Consider the following 11,984-nt stretch of genomic DNA (forward strand, 5'->3'; position numbering starts at 1 on the left):
GTAACCGAACGTTCATTGGTTAAAACAATTATGTCACAGTAAGTCATTCGCATACTGAACAGTGTATTTACAGCCTCTTGGCACTACTCTCCCCAAGGAGAAGACTGATGAATGGAAACTGACAGCTTTCCCAAATCAAAGCTTCATAATCTATTAAGTTGTAAAATGTGCTTAAAGCCGTGTTTCATGAGTCACTTAAAAATAGAAAATATCAGTACTCCCAAGAGTCATTTAATTCTCAGCTCTTCTCTAGTGATTCATTAGCAGATCTGTCTGGACAGAACAAAAAGATACAGAATATTATCTGCCAAAACATGTCCCCATTACTATCTTTCTCCAGTCCTATTGGCTCATTTATCAGTAATAGGTAAGACAGCAACACGACTGGTGTCACTCCCTCTAAAGACACTCACTGAATGATCCAATCCAAACATGTAGAAACAATCATTCAATAAAGCTTTTATGTCTATATTGACATCTGTATACAAGTCATGAGGTTTGTATACTGGAATATGACTGGTAATTATTTTTCGATGTTGACTATTTCTCAAATAGTACAAAATGTGTCTTACAGCAATGAAATGGAATTTGTCCTCACAGTAAAAAAACAAAAATGTATAGTTTACAGTTCCACAAATTCAACCTTTACCAGGCAGGTTGTCCAGGGCTGGGTGGTAGAAGTCCATAAGAAAAAATAAAACAGGTGATGGAGAGAAGCAAAGGAGCTGAAACTCTGTGCTTCACTTCCTCTTCTTCCTCTTCAGGGCCTTCCACTCTCCCTCCTGAGTGGCCAAGCTGCCAAAGAGCTCCTTCACTTTCCTCTTTCTCTCAGCATCTCTGAAACACAGAACATGGAAACAGTTAGAGGCTGTTATCAGAAACGTTGCTTTGCTTCCACATGGGGACCATCTTTTATCCACACCTGTTCATGATCTCATTGAGCTTCTCTCTGGCCAAGAAGCGTGAATCCTTCCTGATCTCTCTCAGGGCACCCTTGAACTCCTTCTTGTACTTGTGCTTCAGTCGCTCTTTCTCTTTCTCCTCTCTGGTGCTGCCTCGCTTCTTTCCATAATCCAACCTGAAAAACGTTATGGATATTTAAACCGATGCAACATTCACAGATTTGTATGCTTTATCACAGCAATTCATTTTGGCAGAGACACTTCTGTACTTATTGGATTCCAACTTACACTTCAACAATCTTAGGCGTGAGCAGCTTCAGAGGAATCGGTTTCTTCTTCTCAAAAACCAGTCGACTGTGAGCTACAGGAGCACCGTTTATGGCCTCCAGGATCTCACCATGAAGCTCCTGCAACAAAAATAACGAACATTATCATAACGATAAAACTGAAAAAAAAAAACAAAAAGACAGCCCTCACTGTATTAAATCTATCTAGGACAAACCTGTAAAGGCTCCGGTAATGTTTGGGCTAAAAGATGTTTGGAAAGCAGAATTCTGATTGGCTGGAAGATTTGTAGGAACGATGTGAGGTCTTCGTAAATCAAGCAGCACCGCTTCACCAAGTCCAGGCAAGTAGACAAACACAGCAACCTGTGAAAGGGCACATATACACTGATGAACACCTATTCTTTTATAGTGTGCAATTTATCTCATGGTTATTAGCCCTCTTACACCTGACCTCCAAGACCGCAATAACAGAGACATCATACTCAGAGAACACAACACGGCGAATGACACCAATCTTTCACCTTCCTCCTGTCTGACTCCAAATCCAACACTTAAAAATGCAGGGGGACTTGCTGTGGCAGACGTTTTGTCCTCCTGGCACAGCAGCCCTAAATAAAACACGATGCTGAATAATACTATATATAGATGTGTGGATGTTAATAACAGCAGGTGCATACATGTGTATATGCTGGATTAAATGTGAAGGAATTAATACATATATGACCATAGGTCCACTATTTTGTGCATCTGCAACCTGCTTCACAAATGGCTATTGCATGAAAATTGAAGATAAATGTGCATCGGTTGCAGGAAGGGTATTTGTTTTGATTAGCCAAACAATTAGTTTAGTGAAACATGTTAAATTCCCACAAGAAGAAATAATGTTTTCATGCTCCAAACTGCAACGTCTATGTTGCAAATTTGGTGAAACAGGATCCATGATCATGCAGAGGCTTGGAAAACAAATCTTTTTGTCTTGGATTCGCATTTGTGAGTGCAATGTTTTACCATGTTCCCCAGTTTAGTTAAAAGTGCCACATGTTCACATGCCTTTATTTTGTCTTATAGTTTTTAGTTATATTCAGTTAGTAATAAAGGCCAAAGGATAACCAAAAAATTACAAAAACAAATGGGACATGTCACTCAAAACAACAAATGTCAATCTATTTGATTAGGTTATTAATCTTTACACATTTGGAAAAAGCTGTCAAGCAGCATCCACTCACTCTGTCCAGCCATATCTGGTGTCGGCTGCATCTCTGTGGTAGTAATTACCACAGTTACTAAGACTCTTCACACACAGCTGCTGTTGTGTGCATGTGTCAGTGTACAGCCTGAAGGAGCGCAGAAATTAGAACTGTGCATTAGGTGTAAAGAGCAGGAGTTACATGAAGCGCTGTGTTGTCACAGTGTGGAGGAGAGTGGACTGGATGGACGTTAAGACACGGAGGCACTTAAAGGTGCTTATGATTTATGGTTACAAGACCCAGCCTGAGTCCTTTTGAATGAAAAAGACACTGTACACCAGCTGCTGCTTTCAAATTAAGATACTGATTACTTTAATGGTTACAGACAAAATTTTCATCTTTTATTTTTAGTGACACAAAATACAGAAACAAATTTGTGATATATTTTTTGTGACTCAAGGGTTTACTTAGTTTTACAAATAGAGTAAAAACCAGAACCACTTCTGAGTCAGAGTGTTTCATAGCATGTTGCAAGTATTAATTTTAGTGGAGTACAAATAAAAATGTATATTCTCACAACCTGTACACAACCATGGTCTGCTGAAGCCTGTTTGCAAGCTTTGCTTTGTGCCCACACACCAGCTGCTGTGTGAAACCACACTGGCGGCTCATCAGAATCACACAAGTGGATGTATCAGCTCTGAGCCATACAGTCTGTACAGGTCTGCACACAGTATGACAAGCTTTTCATTCCTACACAGCGGTGCCTGTTAACTCAGACTGTCATCACAGTGCATTATCAGTGCAGTGGGATAGACTACTGTCCTATGTCTAAAATGTTATAAAGCTACTGGTTATTGAAGATATCTGTATATATCTCTGTGCTTCAATTTTTTTCTTCACAGAAAACCCAGTGAACTTGCTGTTTTTTACTTCTATACATGTAATTATTGAGTGTGACTTCATTTTTGCCTTCCTGTTTGGCCATTTCATTTTTCATGGTCTTTCTGGTTTAAAGTGAATATGTGAGGACGTGTAAAGACAAAAGGCTTTTCTCACACTTCCCTCCCTCTCTTTTGCCTAAGTCTATAATTGTCTCCAGGCAAGTGTTCATTTTGCATGAACAATTATGGTCTTCAGAGATCTGTTTTACACAACTGTCACAATGCTGGGAGTCAGCTGTATTTGTAGACGTATTTACACACAGTACAGCTGCAGAAACCCGTGACGAGCTTAGGCTTCTATTTCTAAATAATTTGGACCTGAAAAACTAAGTCTCAAATGGTTAAAGCTTGATATAAAACAAAGCCCTTGCTATTTAAATCCTTCTGACATGCTGTAAAAGGTTCACAACTTCAATATCTGACTTTTTGCTTCCACAAACAAACTTCATTAACCTCCACAACAGCAAACATATCCTGAACTTAACTGAGCTAGAATGAGTCAGCAGTGTAATGTGCAGATGTACAGTGCATTTGTGGAGAAAGAGTTAAATAACTGATGCTTCAAGTTCAATTTGGTCATTTACTCCATGCAAAAACTGAAGTATAAAAATGATAAATGATTTGATGGGTGGGTTTGTGATGGTAATGTTTGGGACAATTTCTTGACTTTAGTTTTGTCTGGCTTAAAGACACGAGGCAGGTATAACCTGAAGTAGCAAGTTTGAGAACTTTTTTTTTTTTTTTTAAATGTTGAACAGAAACTGGCTAACTGCTTCCCCCTGCCTTTGGTCTTTATGATGTACTTCTAGGGAACAATGTTTGCTTAACCTTATATAAAACAATAAATGAGACAAGGACACTGTTCATTTCAATTTTACAACTGTACATTAAAATGCACACACTCAGGGAGGGAGGTTAGAGGTGAGTTAAGGGATGAAAACCTATAAACAGTTCTCCAAGTGGCAGACTTCAGCGCTGGGTATTTTTTTCCAGATATAACTGCAATAATTTGTGAAATACATGAGCTACTGATAAAAGTTTGCCAACTGATTAAACCCCATGTCAGTGCTCTTACCTGTGGTTGTCTGTGTCACTGTCATCTTTGAAGTCCAGCTGTTGGGTAGCAGACAGTGGCAGGGTTTTCTTGCTCCAGCCTTTGCAGGACTCTGAGTCTAACACCACCAGTAGATTACTGTACTTCCCTGATGGCCTGAAGGGTGGCACCACAAAATAACCTACAACACAATGTCAGTCTGTCAGTTCTGCTTCACCTTACAAAATGCTGGCACCAAAACTTGTATGACGGAATTGTGGAAATTTGTATATTGTGAGCTACCTAGAGAAGTCTTGTCCTGCACAGCCAGGTGTAGTGTTCCTGCCAGGAAGTTGATGAGTTCGGGCAGGAAGCGTTTTGAAAAAGAGACATACTCCACTGCCAGGCAGCACAGCACTAAACCTGACGTCACATCCTGCAGTGATCTCACAGGACACTGACGATGTCCAAATCATGGACAAAAAACACACACAGGTATAATTACAACATTATTACTGTTTCAGCTGCAGCTCTGCAAAGAAATAGCAAACAGATGTTCTAATGAAAAATTTTCTCATAAAAACTTTAAAAAGTTAAGGTAGTATATCTGGAAAACTGTTTCTCATATGGAGAAAAAGCAAAAAAAAGAATAATGAATGAATAATGAGAGAACAGGGGCTGGATTCAAACAGAATCAGAAATTTTATACACAGAGGCTGGTGGGGAAGACAAGTCATAAGAACAGCTCTAACAATACAAACAATAACAATCACACTGAAGGCTGTGTGTGTACCTTGGTGAGAGCATGGCTGATGTAAAGCAGCGCTGGAGTAGTGACTGGATGTCTGAAGTCTGAGGTAGGAAACAGCAGGGCTGTCACCTTCAGGTAGATAAGCTTGAAAAAAAAAAACAACACAATACTGTAAATGTATTTGTCAAGAACTGAAGACACAAGCAGTCATTACACTGAACTGATGTTAATGAGCACCAGTGTGCTAAACTAATCCATACCATGTCTAAAGCCGGGAAGGCTGCATGTCCTTTGACCTCAAGCACCTCTTCCATATTGTGGCCAGCATCGTCGAGGACGGTCTGCATGGCCTTACAAGCAGCTTCTGGAAACATCTGACAGAGAGCGTACAACTCTCTACGGAGAAAAAAGAAGAAAAAACAGTGCAAGAATGAAAAAAGATTATTTGAGGATTAAATATTTGAATCCAAGGTACATCTGAGAAAGAAGGCTACTTTTTGAACTCACGGTATGAGTTTATCTATGACTGTGAGTTCAGGTGGATTCCTGGTGGCCAGTTCTCCAATGTACTCTAACAGAAAGCCACACAGTTTCTGAAACAAACAGAAATAACATCATGTATGTATGTTATGAATGTAACCTAAAACCCACTGGCTACAGAGATGGATGAAATAAAGTTTATTTCACATTATACCTGCAGTTTCAACTTATTGCCTACACCCAAACTAGGATGGTTGCACTTTTGAGTCCTGGCCACTATGAGGCGCTGGTTGTCAGGGGTGTGACCATGGAGTAAATCTTTCAGGTCACTGAAACTCTCAGGAGCTATGGGAGAATGACAGAATGACTGAAAGCTGGAGACTCAAATAAAAAGAGGAATTAGGAAAAGTATCTTTCCTACTGAATGTAATTACCAGAGAATGTGTACGGGAGCTCAGCTTTAGCTGCTTCCTGCTGGGCTTTCATCTCCTCTTGGCTTAGATTCTTCTTCGGTTTGAGACTCATCTCTTTATCCTCCTGTATTTTGTCCTCATCCTCACTTTCTTGGTCAGACTCCAGGTCAGACTGACAGTCTTCTTCCTCACTGCTGCCCTCTTCCTCCTCCTCTTCTTCATTATCTTCATCTCCAATTTCACCTTCCTCCTCTGTCTCTGATTCCTCTTCTTCACCACTTGCACCATCTTCATCTTCATCCTCGTCTTCCTGGGACTCACCTCCAATGCTCCACTTTCCATCCTAGACAAACAAAAGAGGAATAAAACACACTCTGTACTAATACTTTTATTTAGTAATGCAGAGAAAGGCTGAAATACAAACCCTAAGATTTGTATTGTCCCTCACCTGGTAAGACAGGGTCTTCTTGTCATCTTTATCCAGGATGAAGCCGTCATTGAGGTCATCAGCAGACATGTGGTTCTGACAATGTGCAGTGTGTCCGACTTCATCTCCCATCATCCTTCTGAGACGGTCAGCCTGGAGAAACCACAGAGCATGTTAAAAATGAAGATTTTATGTGAAAATGACAAGAAGATGCCAAACACTGTGAACATACCTCTAGTTTCTGCAGCTTCTCTCTCTCCTCCCTGACAAGCTCCTCTTCTGTTTTCATCTTCTCTGACGGCTGAGCCTTCATCTCAAAACCAAGCTCTCTGACCATCATGTCGTACTCATCTAGCTGTAAACCACAGAGGAGGCAGAATGAGAACACAGAAATATCAGACTCTGTCACTGATAAAAGAAAGTTGATTGACTGTTACATCCCAACCTTGGGTTTCTCCTCCTTCTTGTCAGCATGTTCAGCTTTAGGCGTCTTTTTCACCATCAGAGCCTGGATGCTCTTCCACTCCTGATCGAGCTTCTCTGTCAGCTCCTGTGCCTCCTCTCTCTGCACTTGTCTTTCCCGCTGCGAAAGAAGCCCAAAATTAGTCATTTGGACCACAAACCACACCTCCTCTAGAATATTACTACATTTCCTAGTCAATCAAAGCTTATCTTAATAAAAGGAAATTCAACAACACAGACAGTTTAGTACACTTGTTTACATATCCACTAATTAAATTAAGTGGAAATGTCAGTGTGGACACATATCCATCCTAAACATACCTGCACTATTGACCCACCTTCTCTTGCTTGGACTTCAGGATGAGCTCTTCAATGAGCTCCTGTCTAGACTTGGCCCTCTGGCTTCCTTCCTCATCCTGCTGCTGCTCCCCAGCTGTTTTCTTTCTTAGGAGACCCCCTCCTCCGAAGTGGGAAGCAGTGAGTTCAGCTAGGTGAGAAAGAGAAATACTGTCACCATAAATGTTTCCTATCATGTAAAAATGTTGACATTTTTAGGCCATGGTTACTGAAGGAATACACAAGAAAGAACAAAAGACACATCCCAAATGGAGGAATTTTTTTTCTATTTTATGACACTGGATACAGGATAAACACAGAGCAGAAATGTTTGTTACATCAAACATTTGTATATAAAACCTTGGTCAATTTGGCACTTATACTTGGATAACACTCACCTGACAAAAGGCCTTTCTCTTCTGATTCATCATCGCTATTCACAAGATCATTGAATTTCTCCATTTCAGCCAAAGACTGCCCATAATGAGTCAGCTCCTCCTCCTCATTCAGGTTGTACACATCCTTCTTTTCATGGACACGCTGAGAGATTATGAAAAGTTAATGATACTGTTCATTTTAGAACAAGAGAAAGGCACTTTGATGAATTTGCTCTTATTCCTTCATTTTTATGAGCAGAATTTAAGAACTGCTGAAAAAGCTCTGCTCTCACTGGTGTCTCTTCTATTCGGTTTGCATAGAAAATAAAAGACAGCTGCAGCATAGAAGATTAATCACTAAAACCAGTAATAAGGTTGGGACAAGCAGTGTCTTACATAGTGATACTACATCACTGACCTGTCTCTCCATTGTGAACCTCTGTAGGATTTTGTCTTCCGGTGCCATCTTGGTGTCATACTCTCCAAAGCGTCTGTCGATGAATTTGTTGGACTTGTTCTTGTGTTTGTATTCCTTCAGGAGAGTCTCTTTTCTCTACAGATCAAAATTTAACACATTGCATATGATTCCTAGGGGCATCACCATAAGCAAACACATGGACAAAGCTCCAGACTGAGGCAAAAACAACAATTCTTTATGAGACACAAATTAATTCCTACATACAAACTCACGAAACATAAGGAAAATGTAGTCAGTTTTTCAGATCCTAATGTTGTTCTCACTTAACTTGCATCTAATTTTGTTCATGGGTCGTGCTGTCCCTCCTAAGCTCTGAGTCGCTGCGGGAGACTATCCCTCTCCCAGCATGATGCTGTGAACACCAGGCTTTGCAGCACAGAGAGCGTTAAACGGGTGCTGAGCTGTGACCCATGGCTGCCAGATATAGTGCTATGACAGATGAGGTTTAGCTTCAACCTGCAGAATCTTTGATATTTGTGGCTGATCAGAGAACATATAATCGCTGTGGCTGTGTCATTTCTCTGCACAGGGTGAAGTGTGATTAGGGTGAGGATTAACAACATGAGATTTTCTCTTACCTTATTATTGGCTTTGGATCGAGACACACCAGGCAAACCCACATCGTGCTTGGACTTTCTCCCCAGCACATCAAATTTCTTCCTATTGATCTTCACCTCAAATGGGTTGTTTTTGATCTCAGTTGAGGTCTTGGTCTTTCGGACCTTGTCAGCAAGGCTCCTCTTCTTAGGTGCCTTCCCCATCTGTTACAGACTGATGAAGTGATGAGCACCATTGATATTGTGCAGTAACCAGTGAGGGGACAAGACAGACTGCCCAGCTGCTCTTTTATTTATTAACTAATATAAATATTTTAGTACATCTCTACTAACTAACAGCCAACACAGTTTTTATTTTAAGTCAACGCTAATGTGTCTAATGTACTCACCAAAATAAAACTATCAGAAATGACATTAAACTGCGATTCCATAACATAAGCCAAATGTTACAGTTACTTTAAAGATAACTATCTTTCCTGTGACTTATGGCAACAGTTTGTAAACAAAGTGACATTACTGTGCACCGGCTGTGTTTACCTTTTAGCCGCGATGTCGAAACGAGTTAACAAGTCCAGGCTGAAGAAACCATGAGACACTAACACTCTGCCGGGGCCAAATTTAATTAAAACACTTTAATATCTTAGGCTCCACGTTGTTTTACTGAGCTTCCATTTCCAGCGTGTGCAGCCTGGGGTCAAAGTTGAAAAAAGATAAAGAAAAAAACGACTTCCGGTGTGACATTTCCAACACTGCCCCTAGCGTTGGAAGCTCGTCCGTGCATTTACACTATCGAGGTTAATTATATTATTAGCGACAGTTAATAATGCCGACTGGGAAGTATGTTAATAAAATCACGCCCTTGGCAATAAAATGCTTGACAACTTAACAAGTTTTTATTCATATATTTCATACATTCATATTCATGTGATGACAAATCAATTCAGTCAAAATGTGTCCTCTTCAGCCCAGGGCTGTCTCTTCTGTGGGGTTCACTGGGTCCTCCTCATTCACCTGTGGCAGGTGACAGATGACACAGACAGATACAGTCACTGCTGCCTCCATGTGACAGCTCCACCGTGACTGTGCATGAGGTAGATGGCTCAGTTTCTTCTCTTTGTGTGTGATGAGCCTTGAGGACCAGGACAATCATTGAGGTAGAAGACTCTGTCACTGCTGCCTGTGTGTGAGGAGCCTCAATCACACCTGTCTGTGAAGTAGAAGGCTTCATAGCTGCTGTTTGTGCTGGTATCAGACACGGATTTTTGGTTTGATGTACCACCTCTTTAGGTTTAGATGCAGTCGCTGCAACACAAACAAAGACAATGAAATATTGAGACCTTATAAAATACTTTCAAAACAAGATGCTGCATCTTAAAACAGCACTGAGAAATATTTTTAGGACTTGTTCTTCAGGTTACCTTCAGGTCTGGTGGGAGCCTTTCTCTTCTTCTTCTTCTTTATGCCCTACACAAAAATAAAAACAGAGTTTCTGAAACCCGCTGAGAAAAACAAAAGCCTTTGCAAGGACCATGTTTAATCGACTGGTGTAGAGATGTTAACATGTATGGACTGTGCGTACGTAATTGTCTTTGGATGACCAATTGGGATAGCGCTGGGCATGGAGAAGTCTCTCCTTCTCAGCTTCTTTGTAATATTTGGCCTGCTCCTCTTTGGACAGTCCTTTCCACTGTGGACACGTGACAACATACTGTTAGCACATACGTCAACACACTAATATACAACTACATGTTCAAACATGAGCACAAAAGCAAGTTACAGATATGCATGAATCTGTCATTGAGGTCATCAGTGTCATCAGTGAATGTGAGCAGGCTTTACAGTGGTTCTGTGTCATAAAATGCTGGAAATCCTTAATTTAAATGTATGTGTGTTCTCCAGTCATGTGACAATAAATACTTAGTTTTAAATAACAGACTAAATTTACTGTCAAGATGTGCAGATTTAGAGTTAGAGGAAAAAGGTTTCCAATGACTGCAGAATTCTATTTTACTAATATGTGATAAAGTTTATGAGATTGTCTCAGACAGACAGATACACACACTTACCCTCTGGCCCAGTATAATATTTGCTGCTGCGGAATGACAGGACTCCTGTTCATCCATAACATTTGAAATGTGCTCTTTCCTGAAAAGCATGAAGGCATTCAGAGGCTTCTTAATATATGGACGATCTTCATCCTGCTGGTTCTCACAATTTCTGGTGGAATACAGACAAAACAGGGTGACAGCACACATTATCACTGTGTAAAAAGTTATGAAAAGTTTGTATGTATGATTGTGATTTGATTATGGGTTTTATTTATGGTCTAGCAGCTAGTGACCATGGCCATGGATCAGCGTCAGTCACAAAAAACAAAATTTTGGCCAAAACTATTCAAAGTGGGTATAGATAATGGATGGATGGATGTTTGCTTGCATTCATAGATGTGTTACTCACAGCACTCCAACAGGAGCCAGATTCTGGTGCATGCCCTCAGGGAGCCACACTACTGGCACAACGTTACACTGTGGACACAAACACACACAGGTGTTTCATTGGGCCTAAAAAAAGTTATTGCTGTCTTTGTATTGGGTCCACCAGCAATATGAATTTTTTGATTCTTACAGAATCTATCCCTAACCTTTCCTTAGTATCTTACCTCTCTCTTGCTGTGAAAAACTTTCTGATTGTCCAGTTGATCTGAATGCATGAGAGTTGGATTGTGGAGTGGTTCTTGGTAGCTGACGGGAGCAGCTTGTTCACCTTCACATCCAAGCGCAGTCATCACTGGCTGCTCAACGCTGTGTGGAGTTGCACCCAGGGGATATCTTTTGCTCAGCCGCTCCACTCCCTGAGGGTAAGTGTTGAATCCCTGCCCAGCACAAAAAGGAGGCAGAGGTGGAGGGTTGGGTGTGTCTACTAATATTTCATCAATCATCTCTGGGACAGTACCAAGCACATCTCTCCACTCCATCCCATCTATAGTATGTTCAAACTCTGTGCTGAGATCCATCCTCTAGGTAAAGTAGGTGTCTGGCCTGCTTCCTCCCCTGCAGATTGTCACTCTCACTAAAACACGAATTGAATATGGGCTGTTCACACACCAGTTTTGATTACATTTGAACTGAACCAAGACGACCACATTCTATAGAGTTCAGAATGTACATTATGACATCATAGACTGAAAAACACCCATTCTGCAGTAAAATGGTCCCTGTCACAAACATATAATTATAGTGTAGTTTATTAGATTACTACTACTGTGCAACAGTCAGTAAACAGGCTTTTACTTTCTTAATTACTCAGTATATTTTGACATTATTTTACATAAATGACTACAATTGGGCAGT

At 40.6% G+C, this 11,984-nt stretch overlaps 2 protein-coding genes across 2 annotated transcripts; both read right to left on the reverse strand.

Annotated features, from left to right (window-relative positions):
* Positions 1-209: 209 nt before the first annotated feature.
* nop14 (NOP14 nucleolar protein homolog (yeast)) lies at positions 210-9,322 on the reverse strand. Its single transcript, XM_026297534.2, has 19 exons — positions 9,172-9,322; positions 8,656-8,848; positions 8,018-8,152; positions 7,621-7,762; positions 7,225-7,373; positions 6,870-7,007; positions 6,657-6,779; positions 6,446-6,577; positions 6,019-6,340; positions 5,799-5,929; positions 5,612-5,697; positions 5,365-5,500; positions 5,147-5,248; positions 4,657-4,810; positions 4,396-4,555; positions 1,405-1,552; positions 1,191-1,309; positions 923-1,078; positions 210-837 (listed from the first exon to the last, which is right to left on the reverse strand). Exons 2-19 carry the CDS (start codon positions 8,836-8,838, stop codon positions 741-743), a joined length of 2,613 nt encoding a protein of 870 aa, XP_026153319.1. The 5' UTR covers positions 8,839-8,848; positions 9,172-9,322; the 3' UTR covers positions 210-740.
* A 266-nt stretch (positions 9,323-9,588) lies between these two features.
* LOC113124250 (transcription factor 7-like 2) lies at positions 9,589-11,910 on the reverse strand. Its single transcript, XM_026296813.1, has 6 exons — positions 11,294-11,910; positions 11,092-11,159; positions 10,701-10,851; positions 10,214-10,321; positions 10,053-10,098; positions 9,589-9,936 (listed from the first exon to the last, which is right to left on the reverse strand). The coding sequence occupies exons 1-6, from the start codon at positions 11,645-11,647 to the stop codon at positions 9,638-9,640; spliced, it is 1,026 nt and encodes a 341-aa protein (XP_026152598.1). The 5' UTR covers positions 11,648-11,910; the 3' UTR covers positions 9,589-9,637.
* Between the last annotated feature and the right edge of the window lie 74 nt (positions 11,911-11,984).

The sequence above is a fragment of the Mastacembelus armatus genome, chromosome 12 (genome assembly GCF_900324485.2).
Source record: "Mastacembelus armatus chromosome 12, fMasArm1.2, whole genome shotgun sequence".
Taxonomy (NCBI): Eukaryota; Metazoa; Chordata; class Actinopteri; order Synbranchiformes; family Mastacembelidae; genus Mastacembelus; species Mastacembelus armatus.

What these genes read in the sequence shown, in the direction of transcription:
- nop14 (XM_026297534.2), bottom strand. Translation starts at nt 8,838, where the DNA reads ATGGGGAAGGCACCTAAGAAGAGGAGCCTTGCTGACAAGGTCCGAAAG. An exon ending in GATCCAAAGCCAATAATAAG is followed by an intron (nt 8,153 to 8,655) that starts GTAAGAGAAAAT and finishes TTTGATCTGTAG; the next exon opens with AGAAAAGAGACTCTCCTGAA. An exon ending in CATTACCGGAGCCTTTACAG is followed by an intron (nt 1,310 to 1,404) that starts GTTTGTCCTAGA and finishes TTTTTGTTGCAG; the next exon opens with GAGCTTCATGGTGAGATCCT.
- LOC113124250 (XM_026296813.1), bottom strand. Translation starts at nt 11,647, where the DNA reads ATGGATCTCAGCACAGAGTTTGAACATACTATAGATGGGATGGAGTGG. An exon ending in CTGGCTCCTGTTGGAGTGCT is followed by an intron (nt 10,852 to 11,091) that starts GTGAGTAACACA and finishes GTATTCCACCAG; the next exon opens with AAATTGTGAGAACCAGCAGG. An exon ending in ATATTATACTGGGCCAGAGG is followed by an intron (nt 10,322 to 10,700) that starts GTAAGTGTGTGT and finishes ACGTGTCCACAG; the next exon opens with TGGAAAGGACTGTCCAAAGA.